This window comes from Gasterosteus aculeatus, chromosome 18 (assembly GCF_964276395.1).
Source record: "Gasterosteus aculeatus chromosome 18, fGasAcu3.hap1.1, whole genome shotgun sequence".
NCBI lineage: Eukaryota > Metazoa > Chordata > Actinopteri > Perciformes > Gasterosteidae > Gasterosteus > Gasterosteus aculeatus.
In genome coordinates, this window is record NC_135706.1 from 15,101,621 (window position 1) to 15,117,802 (window position 16,182).

Sequence of the window (16,182 nt, forward strand, 5' to 3'; positions counted from 1 at the left end):
CCACACGTAATCCACGCTGAAGCTTGTGATTACTCCGCTATAGAGGTTCTTTTCCACCCGGAAGATGAGACCAGGACAGAGTCACTGGATTCACACCTATTGTGTCACTAGAGCGGAGAAACGTCCCGATGCGGAAATGAGCCAACAGCCTTCTCGTGGTGTTTTGGCAGCAATCTGAATAAGAATAAAATATGTTTAGGTAAAGACATCCCACTACATTTCAACTATCAGATGTTGCTTAAAAGCCTAATGGATCTGTTAATGTTATTTCAAAAATCACTATTCGATATTATTATTGGAATTAACATTTTTCCAGCAACATCATCATTATGTAAATTGATTATTAACTGAACTCAGTGGCGGCTGGTCCATAGAGGGCAACGGGTTGTGGCCCCATGAGCAGGTAAAAATTAAAATAAAAAAACGTTTTATTAATTTTTGTTGTTTATTAAATTAAAAATACTTTTTACAAATAGTCAATATTTGTGTTTTTGTGCTTTTGAAACGTGGATTATATACCCGGTAATATTTGTAAATGGATTGTTGTGGCGCAGGGGTTAGAGAAGGTGTGCTAGGAAGCACAAGGTTGGTGGTTCGAGTCTAGGCTGCCCCATGTTCCATGTCGAAGTGTCCCTGAGCAAGACACCTAACCCCTAATTGCTCCCCAGGCAAAAATGTGAAAAAGCCATGGGTTAAAAGTGTAATGTAAGTCGCTTGGATAAAAGCGTCTGCTGAATGACCTGTAATGTAAATTAATAAAAATTTTTTGCACGTCCTCCTCTCCGCATGTCTCAGCTGGGCCGGGTCCCAAAGCGCCGGGTCCAAGAAACAGGTAGCCAATCACTGATAAAGTTAATGAGTGACATAATAATTTTAGCACCCTACAATACAAACAAGACCCGACCTCGGTACGAGAGGAGAACTTTGCGGAGAAACTAGAGTTAAAACAGCTGGACCCAGATGAGCCTGACCTCACGATCAGAAAACGGGCCGAAAGGGAACCGGCGGGTACACCGGGAGGTTTAGCTAGCTAGCTAGTTAGCTACGTGCTAAGTTAACATTGCTATGCAGGACTGCGGTGAGGACACACAACCGGGACGTGGATGAAAACAGGGACATTTTGTCCAAAGTTTTGTGGGGCTTTTGAGTTGGTCTTTCCCCAACAAACTAGGTTCATAGGTGCATCTCAATCTATACATGTTGAAATAGATTTTATATAAATATTTATATCGTACTATATTTATCATTTAATATAATATACAGTAGGTATTATATGCTATTTATAATATTTACGATATGGTAATTTTATCATATTCTGAATATTGTGAGGTGTGTGTGTGTGTGTGTGTGTGTGTGTGTGTGTGCAGGTTTGCACCGTGATGGACGGCGCGTGAGGAGCCACTTCACGGCCTCCTGACAAGAGGGAAGAGGCCTCGCACCACACGCGTCAAGACACACACAAAAACACACACTCACAGCCCTTCCTCCTCCTCTTCCTCATCAGCAGCCTCTCCTTCCTCGTCCTACCATCGGCCCTCTCTCTTCGTACCCCCCCCTCAAAAAAACAGTCCTGCCAAGCTGACAGCTCCAAGCTCCGTGGAAAATGAGTCTCGCTCGCATTACAATCGCGCGGGACAGATTCCATTAGCGCTATCTGAAATTGAGCGCGGGGAGCAGAGAGCGGCGCGTGGCCTTATCAGAGGGAGAGGGTGAGTTCCGCTGACGTCACTAATCCACCGGGCGGGATCGGGCGCACGAGGCGCAACTCTGGAGAAAGGAGAGGCGGAACGCACGCGCACACACTCTCTCTTTCATATACTGAAGACAACGGGGACAAACGGACAGATACCTGCGCGCCGACGGGGAGCGAAAGGCTCATAAACAAAACACGCAAAGATGCAACTCTCCCGTCTGCAAATGTATTTGCATTCAGCTAAAAGACGTGATGAAACTGGTGGAAAACCGGCAGCAGCTCAACTGTCACACAACCTCACAGTGTGTGTGTGCGTGTGTGTGCGTGTGTGTGTGTGTGTGTGTGTGTGTGTGTGTGTGGGCGTGCAGAGCTGGCAGGTCTGTTCAGTGCGGCTGCGGGCGGGATTTGTAACATGTCGGTCCGTCGGTGTGAGATGAAACTGAGCCCCTCTCACTCGCTGTGTGATCCCCCCCCCTCATGGGAGCTCTCGGGCCCTCTCCACCGCCACGGGTATTTTTAATTGAGGTTCTCCTCTGTGTTTTGGCCCCTCGTTCACAGGAACCTTTACGTCACTAGAACGGCTACTTTTCAAAAAATGGCTACTTCGCATTTGTTACATTGTGTCGTTTTGGGACACAGCGAAGGCGTGACCCGATCGGCGGGACCCCCTGGGACTCTTCTGGGTGGTCATGGAAGGGCCCTGAGCGGTCTGAGTATACTTCGTACAACTACGTGTTCCTTGGGCTTCCAGCGCTTCGGACCGCAGCGCGCCGCAGTGAACGTTAGTTTGACGCAGCGTTTATCGCCCCCTGTTGGCCCGGCGAGCGTCCGCAGTCGTTTTTTTTTGACGCTTTGCAAAATGGAGGCCGGGAGTTCATTCATTTATTTAAAAAACATCATGGAAAATACCTGCTCACACGCCGACATCCTCACGTGCAGGCAAACATACTCTACACACACACACACACACACGTGCCCACGCACACGTGTGCATTCTGCAGGAACCCCCCACTGTCCTCCGCCTCATAGTTATTAACCCTTGACACATAAATCCAAGGGTGTGTGTGTGTGTGATATTAGCCGTGTGTGAGTGGGAGGGAGGACGGGGGTTAATCTCTATGTAGTGGGGATCTTTCACAGAAGATCACTCAATTTAAATAGAGTGCGAACGCTTTGATGTCCTCGGCCCCTCCCTCCTTTTTTTTCTTTTTTCCGCCCTCCGTCTCTCATTCACCCTTCTAATTTGCTTCATGTCGCCCCCCCCCCTCTGTGCCCCGGTGATAAGGTGTAATGAGAAATGTTTTCAAAATGGCTCTCACCTACCATGCGGTGCTAATTGGGCGGGTGGCTGATACGAGCGCTCATCCTCGACTGTCGGCGGTGCTGAGGAGAGAAGAGGAGAAGAAAAGAGGAGCACTCGGTTTTCCACGCGTGGATAGCAGAGAGTGAAATAAACACTCTTGCATCGAAAGCCCCCCCCTTCCCCCTTCCCACCTCCCCCCCACCCTCAAAGACACAAAGTAATGAGGGGAAATAGCGTCTTCATTAGTTGTCGTTTACGGGGAATTACGCCGCTGCCTCCTCGGGGCCGCTATTGGTCACGCTCGGAGCGAGCGGCGACATTCCGGGAGAAGGAGGAAGTTTTGGAGAGACGTGTGAACGAGAGGAGGGTTTGGCCTACATTCCAACTCGTCAAGCGGCGGCGCGGCGCGCCCCCCCCCCCCGAGCGACCATTTTAGGTTCCCCTCCAACGCCGGCTTTCAACGTGTTCTTTCAAAAATGAACTTCACAAAACATGTGGAGAATATCACATGTATTTTTAACAAGAAAGCTGCGTTACATGTGTTGCGTTATTGGATGGTTTATCATGATAATGATAATGATAATAACATGGGTGGGTTCACTAAGAGTTATTTGAGGGGAAAACGGGGAACAGAAGAGACAAATAAGCTCATATTCAAAGGCTTAATACAAAATGAATCAAACATGAACAGTCATAAATCAGAGTCACAAAGGTGAGTCAGGTTGGGTGAGTTGCTAAAAGGCCTCATTTCTCAGCTCTAAACCCCAAAGCATCAGACGAAAGGCCTCATAACCGCTCACGCCAACACGTTCTGCACAGGAAGAGACCACACAGAGACTAAGAGCCACAGACGTACGCGCCACACTAACCATCATTAACATTTGAGTTCACTCGCTTCAGAAGCAAAACCAGCTAAAGTGCTAACCAGCTAAAGTGTCTGGAGAGAAGATATACATCATATATCAAGTTATACGGTAGTATTTATATATATATATATATATATATATATATATATATATATACTTAAATATCTACATTCTACAGAAATACGCTAACATGTTTATCCTGAAACATAAAAATACTGGTTTATTAGCTAGTAACTTACCTCAGTGTATTAAATTGTGGCGATTTCCGGTCAGTCATCCGGGTCCTTGCGTCCATTTGATAAACTCTCCGGGGGGGGGGCGGGGCTTCCCACTGTGGCGTTTCATTGCGCACGTTTTCACCAGCGTTGCTATAACAACTACCGGTACAACTACCTGCTGTCCACGTGCACGTCTCCAAGAACGTTTGAAACAGAAACGTAACTATTATGCTGTAGGAGGTTTTACACATTTAAAAGAGCTTCATCTGATGTAAAGCGTAACTCTGGGACACGGTTTATGGCATTTAAATAGACTTTTATTATTATGTGGGGCTACATATTTTGCATTTATTTGCAATATCATAAAGTAGGCCTTTATTTTGCCCCAAAATACGCTATATATATATATACATATATAAATATATATATATATATATATATATATATATATATATATATATATATAAAATAAATAGAGCTTTATATAAATGTATATGAATATATATATAGTTTTTTTTATTTGCTCCAATCCTGTATGTGAAATCTTAATCTTAATTGAATAATGCATATATAAAAGTGAGCGGATGACACTGCAGTGGGTGGAGGTGGGAGGTGAAGCATCGTCAGCAGTGAGGGAACATGTGAGCACTGGGACGGGCGTTGGCGGCAGATGTCGTGTTCTCATGCAGGTCGGGCCCGGGCGGCGGCAGGGTGGGAGACCACTTGATGAGACCGCCTGGATTACCGACCCACCGCCACAACATCGCCTCCCTAACAGGATAACACAGCATAATAAACTCCATAAAATAATCAAACTTATTACAACTCTTAACCCGGGTTTAATACATTCTGCTCAGCTTACGTGTGCCGGCATTCTCTGCCAGTCGAGGCACAAAAGAGAATAGTCGTATAAGTCTGGAGAACACAGGACAGCAGCTTGTGATGCCTTAATATTGGCTTTAATTGGATTTGTAAATTATGTGGCTAAATTAACACTTTCTTTGGCTCGCTGACTTAGTGAAATGTGTAGAAGGGAAGAAAAAGAAGTGAAAGTCTTAAAGTTAATTAATCGTCTGTGGCCCCCGGCTTAATTAAAGTTTCCCAGTGTTTGTAGTTAATGGGTGGATTGATGAAACAATGGAACAAACGCCGCCGTTACCTCCAGAGTGAGTCCTAAGAGAGGAAGATATCGGAGTGGTTGATTATTAATCACACACACTCATGACTCAGATGCCTTTTCACCGTGTCTGCATGCATCCAAGCGCACTCACACACACACTCACACACACACACACACACACACACACACACACACACACACACGCATTCCCCTTCAGACTTCCCAGCCACTGATACCTCCCCTTTGAGGGTTTCACATTAATTAGCTGGGATCAAAACCTACAAATCCCTCCGCAGAGAATTGAACTGTATTGCTAAACCCGGCCTCCATCATCTATGCTAGGTCCCATGACACACACACACACACACACACACACACACACACACACACACACACACACACACACACAGCACGACTTGCAAGGGAGCCTCGGGGTAGGAAAAAGCTGCTGGGCCTCCATTAGCCCTGGATCACGCTTTTCTCTGTGTGCAGCATTTACTAATATGATTAAAACCAAATTAATTTAGGAGCCTATTGCGTTTAAAACAAATACACTACATCAATAAAAAGTTTGGATTTGGACTGTTGCCTCCTCAAGTAATGAAAATACTGAAAACAAACTGCTGGTCACAGTTGGGTCTGGAAGCTGAAGCGCCGTAAACTTGCATTCTTCCTAATGGCCACCAGGGGGCGACTTGTAAAAAAAGGTACAGCTTTAACGCTTTCAGTGTGAACGTTTTGGTTTGCTAAAAAATGTGTTACTCGCCACCTGAGTCGCTTCTGTTTGCTTAGATCACTGAGAACGGGTTCTCTTCTTCTTCTTCCTCGCAGTAAAGATCATTTGTCAAACTCACTAGATATCTGCATGTTTTACTGTGGGACGTTCTTAAAGATTACAAAATACGTCAGAGCTAAAGTGTTCAGGCTTGGAGAGAAAAGTTTCCCTATTTGTGTTCATTGAAAATGATTGCGATTCACATCAAAGAATTCAGCCACTTTTGTAATAAAAAATTGTTAGTTAACAAACAGTTTGAGCTTCTGATTTTCTCTCACCCGTGTTTGGAGTAAATGAGCTGAACACACGAGCGTGAAAAAGGGTTTTGTAATCTTTGAAGGAAAAGGGAAAAAGCCTCTTTCCCGTGGTTCATCGGGAGAATCGTTCCTGAACAAACCTCTGAGTAACGCCACTCTCTGCAGGTCTCCAGGGGTCTTTCAGCAGAAACCCTGAACACTTTTCAAAGAAACAAACTTAAATCTTTTCAACTGCTGCTTTGAATCTGCCGTTGTGTGAATCCGAAGCGTCTTATCACATTTGCGCGGTGATGAACACGACGAACTGCCAAAACTGCTCATTAAAACGCTGGATTATTTTAAAGAGGTGATGCAACTCAAAGCAACCTTATCATCCCGTGTGTGTGTGTGTGTGTGCGCCCTGCTGTCACATTCAGTGCTTGTGGAGGTCGCCCTCTGCTGGCAGCGGCACATACGACTTCCACTCCTCATCATACAAACCAGGTGTAATCGGCGCATTAGGACAGCCAGAAGAACAGAGACGGCTCCACTTTTCAACAGGTTTATTGACATGTGTATAGAGATTGTCTGTGCACCGGACGATTACAGAATATGATATAAAATAATACAAAATGACTGTACATAACGTAGATGTATTAAAAAGGAATGCATTATTGACTGTGAGGTTTTGCGCTGTATACGCGTCAGCTATTCACCCACCCAGAGAAAGATGAGTTAACTAGTTGAGGAGGTTGAGGTTTTGCCATCTGGAGTGAAGCTCAATTGAAACATTTAAAGAAAAAAAAGTCAAAGAACAAAGCTAGAGAGACTGCTAATGTTACTAGTGGTTTTAAAAACAACCCAAAATACTGTATCTGAAAAATTCACCAATATTTAAATCTAAAAAACAAGGGAGAGAAACTTGCATATGGACACCTGTAACCCGAAGAGGGTTGAAACAAAGCAAAAAGAGAATAAATATGTCAGCTTGTAAACTAGAAGCCATTGAGGGTGCTGCAGCCGTTCGTCCGTCCACATGCCGAGCGGTGTGACGCTAATTGTTCTATGTCTTTTTATTTGTCCTCCAGAAGCAGGTCGGACTGGATTTGGCGTGCGGCTGATCCAGATGTTCTCACAGCCCGCTTGTGCCCCTTTAACTAAGTGCGGCTGAGCTGAGGCCACCCGGCCGTCCGCGCTCCTTTAACGTTTGGCATTTACATCGGACGAGGCTCTCACGCAAACGTTTGTGTGTGTCTGCGGTTGTGAAGCTTTTTTTGAGTGTCTTCTATGAGTCTGCAGCTGTGAAGCCTACATCTGTAATCCTGAGCCACGGTAATTATCAACACCACAGCGTGGGACTGGACGCATCTATCAAGTATGAGGATAATTGTGTTTTACACGTATGTTTGTTCTCTTTCTTTTTAGAGAGGTCTTCTAAAACTAAAAACAAAAACAGAACTGAAACGCCGCCGTTTCAGCGGCCGAGGGCTCGGAAGACGTCTTGGTCCGCGGCTCAACGCCCTCGGCGTGCAAAGTCTTTGAGTACGTGTACGAGTAGTGAACGTACCGGGTGTGTACGTTCAGCACATGCAAGCTAGACACTGTTCCCATGTGAGATACCAATTACACGTCTTCCACACTCGAGGCTACTATTGAAACACCATAATATTCAGTTACAAAAATAGTATCACAATATAGACCATTCAATATGAGCACCGGGGAGGCTAAATATAGCCCGAGTATTTGGCTACATTCATTGTCTGGGCAATGTTTCACCGTAGCGGTGTGGTAAGTGTGTGTTTGTCGGACACAGTGTTCTGTCACTCACACGCCGTCCTACATCGACCACGCCAAGAATTCACAAACATACGGAACTTGCTTACACTGAGTAACGGTCAACTACAACCGATTATCAGTTAGAAAAATAGTTGTCGTTTTTTTAACACTGAACATCTAAAGGAAATCCTCCCGCTTCCCCAAATAAATCCCTCCCGCCCCCCTTTCCTAACAAAATAGTTTTCTTTGAAACAACAACAACAACAAAAAGTTTATCTTGTGAGGTTATGCGACGTCATTCTAACACGGACCCCGTTGAGCATAATTCAGCAACCAGAAGTGTGTCCAGAGTAACAGCAGCGATGCGATTGGCTGATGTGTTCTTCGGCAGCGCGAGCGTGTTCAGGCTATTAATGCGTCTGAAAAGAGTATTTAAATGTCGGGGGGTTTCATCGCCGATTCAGCTGCTCATCTTTTAATTCTAGTGCTTTGGTTACATGTCACACACACACACACACACACACACACATCTGGAAATAAAACAAATGGTGACACTGAACAGGCCTCTGGTTGAGCCCTTAACCTGGAAACCATTTGAGCCGATGTAGCAACGTCGAGCTTATCTGTGGAACTGCTATTATTGCTGCAGAGAGTTATGAAGTGGATCTCATTCCGGGTTTTCGCGGCCCGGCCGGCGTTTATCCTCCGCCCGCTTGATGCTCAGGGTAAGATTGGGCCTTTAGGGGGGGAGGGAGGGGGGGTCTGTTTGACACAGCGCTCCCTCTACATCACCAAAGAGTCTGCAGGTTTTTATTCCAACCTTCGTACGACACAAGGGTCTGCGTGTGGTAACGCGTGAATGCAGTGTGGACGCGCGACCAGCCGGGTCGCTCGGGAGCGTCTTTAGAGACGCCAAGTGTGAAAGGTGACGGTGTTTTTGTTGTTGTTTGTTGCATAATCTGAGGCCAGACGTGTTAATACTGTTGGATGAGTGGCGGCGTAGCAGTGAAGATGGGGTCGGCCATCGGGCCGAGAAGTGCAAGAGGCGGCGTTTTCACCGAGTTAAGGACACGTGGGCGCTGCGGGCCAGTGCGGCCTCGCAGATGAACTGAGTAAAAAAGGCCATTCCTTTCTTTTTGTGCAAAAAGCTACTTGTCATTTCAGACGTGGCTTCCCGAGACGGGGAAATAAAAGCGTTAATATCGGTTTGTCGTTTGATAATGGAGTGAAAATAATTGTTTTTCAAAAAGGTTCAAGCAGCATCGGTTAAGCTTCTGTGTGTGAATTGGTTTTACTTGTGAGGACCCTTTCTCGTTGGAATAAAAAACGGCAGAATCTTCCAGTTACACTAAATACTGTCGGAGTGACGATTGATGATTGATGATTGTTTTTTCTCTACATCGTATACCAGCCCTGAGGGATAAACGGGGGCGGGGACTAAGCTGCGGGCTACATCCAGGAACAACGAAGGACGGCGTTTGATGAACACCTGCTGTCACTACGCGAAAACGACCACCTGATCGGTCACACCTGAACACCGACCAACGGCTGCGAGGTGGACGTAGCCCGGGCATCCTGCCGTTGCTGGGACGGTGGTTGCCGAGGGGCGGGGCGGCTAGTCGATGGGGCCCTGGAAGATGAGCCGCGTCCAGCCGGGGGTGCTTAGGGCGGCGGAGCAGAAGGGGCAGACGGCCCTGAAGGCGTGCGTCCCGTGCGGGAGCGGCGTCTCCGCCCAGTACCTGGCTGTCCTCTCCGAGCAGACGTGGCCGCACGGCACAAAGGCGTGAGTGGGAGCTCCGGCGTCCACGTACACGGCCGGCTCGCAGCCCAGCCACAGGGGCACGTAGGGGCCCACGCTGCGGCACAGCGGGCATTCTCGGCGGGTGGTCGAGCCCTCGCCCTCTCGCGGCTGCGCCACGCCCTCGGACCTCTGGCCCCAGTCGTGCCGCCCGTGGACGTGGCCGCAGGTGAGGTAGACCCAGGGCTGACGCTCCTCGAGGCTGGGGGGACACATGGACAGCGGCATTGCAGGAAGCGCCGATGCAGGTGAATGAAGAGGAACAGCCCGACGGAGAGCGACGCGGTACGTTTGAAACTGACCTGTGGCTGCGGGGCAGGCTGGGGAAGGCCAGCGTGCTGAGGCCGACCGGGCACTGGGGCCGGGACGCGTTGAGCTCCTGGCGAAGTGCCTCCAGGTGGCGCAGGGTGGGCGAGCGCATGAGCCCCTCGCCCGTGCGCCACAGCAGGGTGGCGCCGCACAGGTCGACCAGGGAACCGTCGCGCAGCGCGCTGCTCTCCCCCTCCGCCTGTCCAGGTTCGACACAGACGGACGCGTTACTTTGCGAACTCGCAGCCCCGGTTGGTGCTCGGCGGACGCCGGCGACTCACCAGTTTGCCCCGGGTGGGGCCGGAGCGCGTCTCCCGCAGGGCGTAGACGTCTCCACAGACAGAGATCTCCCTCCACAGTCCCTGCTTGGGGTCCTCGGGGAACCCCTCCGGGTGCATCACCAGCACCCCGTTGGTGGTCAGCCCGTCCATGTGCCCGTCGGGGTTTTTCCATTTGGTCGCTTTCTCCTGAGACACGAGGTTCATGAGTAACTCGGGATCACACGGACACAAACACGCGTGTTACTCGGCTCATCGGCCCGCTCACCCCTAAGAAGATGTTTTTGGAGGAGTCAAAGCCGGCGGCGTAGATTCGCGCGGTGTAAGGCGGGCTGCGTTCACACACCACCCGGCAGGCAAAACGCGAGATGGTGCTGGGAGCGATGGAGGGGTCCTCCCCCTCCTTCCCCCCCCCGGAGGTGTCCGTTACCACAAAGTCAATGGGACTCTCTGTGGAGCGTCCGATCTGCAGGGAGCAGCACAGAGAGCGTGTTCAGTACGACTCGCTGCTGTTCCTGGGTACATTTCATCAGAACAAAGGTCCTTCACAGTGATAATTTGCATTGCTGTAAGTACACTAGTAATAATAGTTTTATACGTGTACTTAAAGTGGGTTTTTCTACAGCCGCGAAGAACATTGTTTCCCCTGTGATTGTGTGTGAGATGCGTCATCATTTGCAGGAAACATCATTTGCAGAAATATGTGATTCTATTAAAAGACCAGAACTTTGTGTTTAAAAATAGACTCCCTTGGAGATTTTCCACACAAGTTTCATCTCAATGCTCATTGGTCACGCACCAAAATAATCAACGTACTGTAGCGTCGCCCCTTTGATGCAGTTACATAACGGCGTATTTTTGGGAGCGAGCTTGCACGTGATCCCAAATCTGGAATATGTTGACCCCGTTTTCTCGATTGCCTCGGTGGTTACCTGGAACATGTCTGTGCTGTTGTCATGGCAGTACTCCACCACCACCGTCTGGTTGCGAGACAGCGTGAAAGAGATGCTGTGCTGCCCCCTGCTGTGCACCGCCTGCAACGACACCGCCGACAAGCACCGTTCATGCACGCTTCAGGAAAACACTGCTACTCAAATATCCATCGCTGCACGCGACAATGGCCTGATTGTGATTTGAAATACTGGCTTCTATTTTACTTCATCACCACGTGTGAGTTAATCACACACACGTGTGCAGGACAGACAGTACCTTGCCGTCCTGCGGCGTGTTGAGGATGTGCACGGCGCTGGGTTTGACCCCGTTGGCCTTGGCCCGCCGGTACAGCGCGAAGCGGCTCTTCCTGCGCCCGCGGTCTCCGCTGGGTAGAGAGCCATTGTACCTGCAGAGGAGGAGAAGAAGCGTGAGCGGCGGCGCGAGCGTCACAGCCGAACGTCAGAACATCTCGACCAGAATGCAACGGACAACAGACGAGCCCAAAGGTGGGAGGACACACGGTTGTGTTGTTCTGAGCCTGTTACTTCTGAGGGGAGTGGCTGTAAATAGAGCTGGACTGATGGCGACATCCTTCTTCAGAGAAGCAGCCCACTCGGGCCACTGGTGAACTACTACTTGATCTCACTCACCCAGCTTCTACTTGATGCTCATACGTACCGACGCGGAGCTCGCTCATCATCTCCTTCTTTCTTTTTTCAACACAATAAGCATTTTCGGCAGGACGGAGTAATTTTCATGAAAACCGTCGCGCTAAAGACAAAAAATGCCGTCGCACTCGCTAATAGAAACAGACATTACAATCCAGATTATTCTTTTGAGTAATAACTAATTGAAACCGTGAGAATTTAAAGATTAAACATCAAACGATTTATATCACGGTCCACGTTTTGATGAAAGTAACTGAGACAAGCATCACTTTCACGGTTTGAGTTCACACAGAAGGTGGTGTGGTGGTTTCAGTCTGTTCGCTCATCAGCGGAGCATTTTCCTTATTAAAAACTATTCGGAGAATCACCAGCGGGCAAGAAGACTTTGAGGGACAAAAGCAGAGTTTAGTGGCCTTCAGGCTTGATCGGATCAGGAGGCTCCTGGTCCAGATTCAGCAAAAGAGCATTTATGATATTCGGAAAATGTATTTTGTTGCTATTGCATGAAACGGAAATGCCGACATGCTGCTCTTTTTTCTTCTCGAAGGCATGAAATATCCTTGGATTTTACATCATTAGAAATTGAATACTTGTTTTTACCTCTAACATTGAAATAAATTATCGTATTGTCTGATACCATTAATTGAAAAGTTTGACTGTATTTAACTATAGTTAGCGTTGGTGTTTTTATTGACATGTTTGAAGTGAATTCTAAATTGTATAAATGTTTTTTGGTGGTTAGGTTTGTGTGCGTCTGTGTGTGTGGGAAGGAGATTTGTTGACATTATGCATTGTTAATGAGCTGCACTTCAATCACAGGAGCAAAAATGTTTTTCTGCGTGGAACCACCCTGAGGCCAGATCAGATCAAACATGAGCCCGCCTGCCGGTTTAAACCAGATCCCGGCTGACCGGAGAGGGTCAAGAGGGTGTAAAGGCCGGAGGAAGAGCAGCACCACGAGAGCTGCCCGGGCAGCTCCGGCCTGCATCACGCATGTGCGCACGTCATGAAGCGCAATATGAAATATTCACTCCTTCTGCCCCTCGACACAGAGCTTATTTTGGCTGAGGGCAAGTCACCCGGGGGGGTCCGCTTCTGTGGAAGTCAGCAGTCAGCAAGACACCGCGAGGCTGGTGGGGAAGGGACGGCGCGGCAGGCGCAGGAATGCGACAGAGACGTCATAAAGAGGGGTTACGGGGTGAGACGAGGAGGTGTGCTGGGGGATGGGGAGGGGCAGCGACGGGTGAGGGGTTTACGAGTGAGTCGACGGGGGCAGCGGTAATGAGCGGCCAGTGCAAAGGCCACGCGGCCTGCAGGGGAGCCGGCGTCGACCTCACGGGGCCACGGGATCATCGGGCCGGACGGATGCACAGCACAGGATGGGAAAATGTGATACGTGACAGGAAGCAGGAGAAAGAACAGCCTGTTCTGACTGTGGGTCTGAACCCTGACACGCGCCATGGGATCACTTATGCAACTAATATTGACATTACCCGTGTATCGTGTGCCACTCTAATGACAACGTGACGTTCTTCACATGATAGCAGCAATATCCATTTATCTATTTTCCCCTCCGGCCTTGTTTACAACCACAGAGAGGACACCTATCCCGGCCTGCCAGCTCACGCCAATGCTCAATCGCTACACTTTTTAAAAGATGATCTGATACAAGAGCTTTTTAAACGCGTAAAAGTGCCGCCGCAGAGCACGCCCCGCGTTCAAGTTGCATGCAGTGAGAAAAAAACCTCGTAAAGGACGTGAAACGATCAATTCCCCCCTCCTCCTCCTCCTCCTCCTCCAGAGGATGTAAAAGGGCTGCTCTGTTCAAACGTTCAGATGACGGCGAGGGCGACTAATCAGTATTCTGATGCAGGCGGGCCCGGGGCCTCCTCGCTCCCGTGTCCAGCCGGAGGGGAAAAGACAGGCCATCAGGTCAGTTATCTTTGGCGTACACAGGAAGCTCAGCGGGGCAAGAGGGAGGCCTGTGTGAGCCTGGATAGGACTCTGTGTGTGTGTGTGTGGTGGCATTTCTGCTCCCTGCAGACCTCTGCACTGTGAGGAGCTCTACGCTGTGGAAGCTGGTGGCTGTCATCAGCACATCCTGCTGGATGGGGGGGGGGGGGGGGGGGCTTCTCCTCCCCGCCTCCTCCTTTTCACTGCACGGGTGGTCATCTGGCAGCGAGCTTTTTATTCCTTCGTTACGACTGAGTAATACGAGCGAGCCTCATGTATTTTTCAGACGATGATAGCCTCGCCGGTCCTACTTTTAGATCCAGCATAGTATGACATCATTGGGATTTTCAGCCCGAACAATCCAGCGCCCCCCCCCCACCCCCCTCCCACACACACACACTACAACCATTGATGAAAAAAGCGGGCACATAGTGGCCCGAGCTGTGGCTACAAACACACACATTTATTTAGGCACCTTTTAACCCTCAAACACACGTTGACGCCGGAGCAGCACGGCGGCGCAGTTGTGGCATAAAGTTAGTTTGTGACGTTACTACACAGTCATAGACGGGCGGCGAACGACGGTATTGTGCAATAGATGGGGTAAAAAAAATGAATGTGTTGCGGTGGATTTGTTTAAGCGGGATACAACAATAAGAGGGGACTGTTGGATAAAAGCAGTGGATTAAATGAGAACTCGCGCGTCGTCCCTTTGCTGTATCCGCCGTTCGCTACAATGTAACGTTGTAACGTTAATGTGTCGCTCGAGCGCGTCTCCGCGCTGCACATGTGTAGGTTTCAAAGAAGAGAGACTCACCCCAAAATGACCAATTCGCCGTATTTCACCGGGTCTTTAACGGGCACATCATCATCTGCGTCTTTTTTCGGTGAATTCATCAGACTGGACCGCTCCAGGGGAAGAAGAAACGCGTCCGACGGCAAATAGTGTTGAGGGGAAACAATGCTAACACACTCGAAACTGACGGGAAGTGATTCGGGTCGTAGTCTACCAAAGTTTGGGCACTGTTGGGCAAAGTTTTTCCAGACTTGCTGTTGTTTGTTTTATTGTTTTAATCCCGTGAAGGCTCATCTTTTCGTGGCTTTAATGCCGGTGTGTAGCTAGTTGGTATCGCAACATATCTGTTCACTAGCATTGGATACAACGACGGCTAACGGCAGGGAGTGGGACGTACCATGTTTCGTAAGAGGGGGGGGGGGGGGCGGGGTGTTCAAAATGTATTTAAGAAATACTTGACGAAATAAACAATGCAAAGACAAATGTTTCAAAGTCATTAAATATCACACTAATGATTAGGGGAATACACGTTTATTTATAATTCAATCAGCAAAATTCACTGTGCGCGGATCCTCCTGTGGAAGAAGAAATGGACGCGGCCCTGACGGGAAACTGCCTCCCGCGGATTGAATAAAATGAGGCATTTCAAAAATCCAGAGGAAGTGCCCGCTTACACCTCCTGGCATGTGTGAGGAGTTCTGGCACATTTAAAGTTTAACAACAGGCCGTTCGGTGGTACGTGTGGAAATCCTCCAGCTGTGATCGGGCGGGTCGTTACGGAATCTGACGTAATGAGACGATTTGGAGGAGAGGGGGGCGGTTGTACGTTGCAGCGCGGATGTGGGCCATGGCCATTGCGCCCCAGACGAGATGCCTTCTTTTCTCCCTCATCTGCATCGCACGTGGGAGTGGGAAGTCAGATATAGACTAACATACCCCCCCCACCCCCTCTCTCTCTCACACACACACACACACACACAGTTGTGTCTGTGAACTTATTCACAGATCTGTGCCCACATGGGGGCAGTGCACCTCAGTTGCAAAGTGAAACTTTCTTGTCAATGAAGTTGACTATTTTAGCTGATTTGTGTGTCTAAAGTTAGTTCTACCTGTTCCGGGAACCATTAACCCCGTCTGTGTTTTTAAATTATTGGGGCTACACTTTGGACTCCGGCGATATGAATGAATGGGATGGATGGAGGTGGGGGGTGATACACACACTTTCCTCCCAACAACCGACCTTTGCTGTTCATCGTTATTTAATGAGATGTGCAAGCTAAGCCTCCGCTGCACGTCCTTCTGCTCAGAGCACAGAGCCGGGGTGTCAGTGTCTCCGTAGTTCCACTGGAACGGCGGGCCTACCTTGTGATCTTGGCGGGCGTGCGAACGTGTAGCGGCTTGCATGCGGGGTAAAGCACAGAGGCGCCGCGCGGCATCCTGCATGACTTTGCTATCTGGTA

General features: G+C 48.9%; 2 protein-coding genes across 2 annotated transcripts in view; both read right to left on the reverse strand.

The window, feature by feature from the left end:
• The window catches only part of fkbp3 (FKBP prolyl isomerase 3), a 73,606-nt gene that overhangs the window by 36,056 nt on the left and 21,368 nt on the right, over positions 1 to 16,182 (reverse strand). The window lies entirely within an intron of this gene.
• LOC120807977 (E3 ubiquitin-protein ligase pellino homolog 2) lies at positions 6,760 to 15,618 on the reverse strand. The gene is made up of 7 exons (XM_040160506.2): positions 14,744 to 15,618; positions 11,582 to 11,711; positions 11,305 to 11,406; positions 10,641 to 10,838; positions 10,376 to 10,561; positions 10,088 to 10,293; positions 6,760 to 9,987 (listed from the first exon to the last, which is right to left on the reverse strand). The coding sequence occupies exons 1-7, from the start codon at positions 14,821 to 14,823 to the stop codon at positions 9,603 to 9,605; spliced, it is 1,287 nt and encodes a 428-aa protein (XP_040016440.1). The 5' UTR covers positions 14,824 to 15,618; the 3' UTR covers positions 6,760 to 9,602.

Coding starts and splice junctions, on each gene's coding strand:
- LOC120807977 (XM_040160506.2), bottom strand. CDS start 14,823: ATGAATTCACCGAAAAAAGACGCAGATGATGATGTGCCCGTTAAAGAC. Junction 10,839..11,304: donor ACAGCACAGACATGTTCCAG/GTAACCACCGAG, acceptor TGCTCCCTGCAG/ATCGGACGCTCCACAGAGAG. Junction 10,562..10,640: donor CCAAAAACATCTTCTTAGGG/GTGAGCGGGCCG, acceptor CTCGTGTCTCAG/GAGAAAGCGACCAAATGGAA.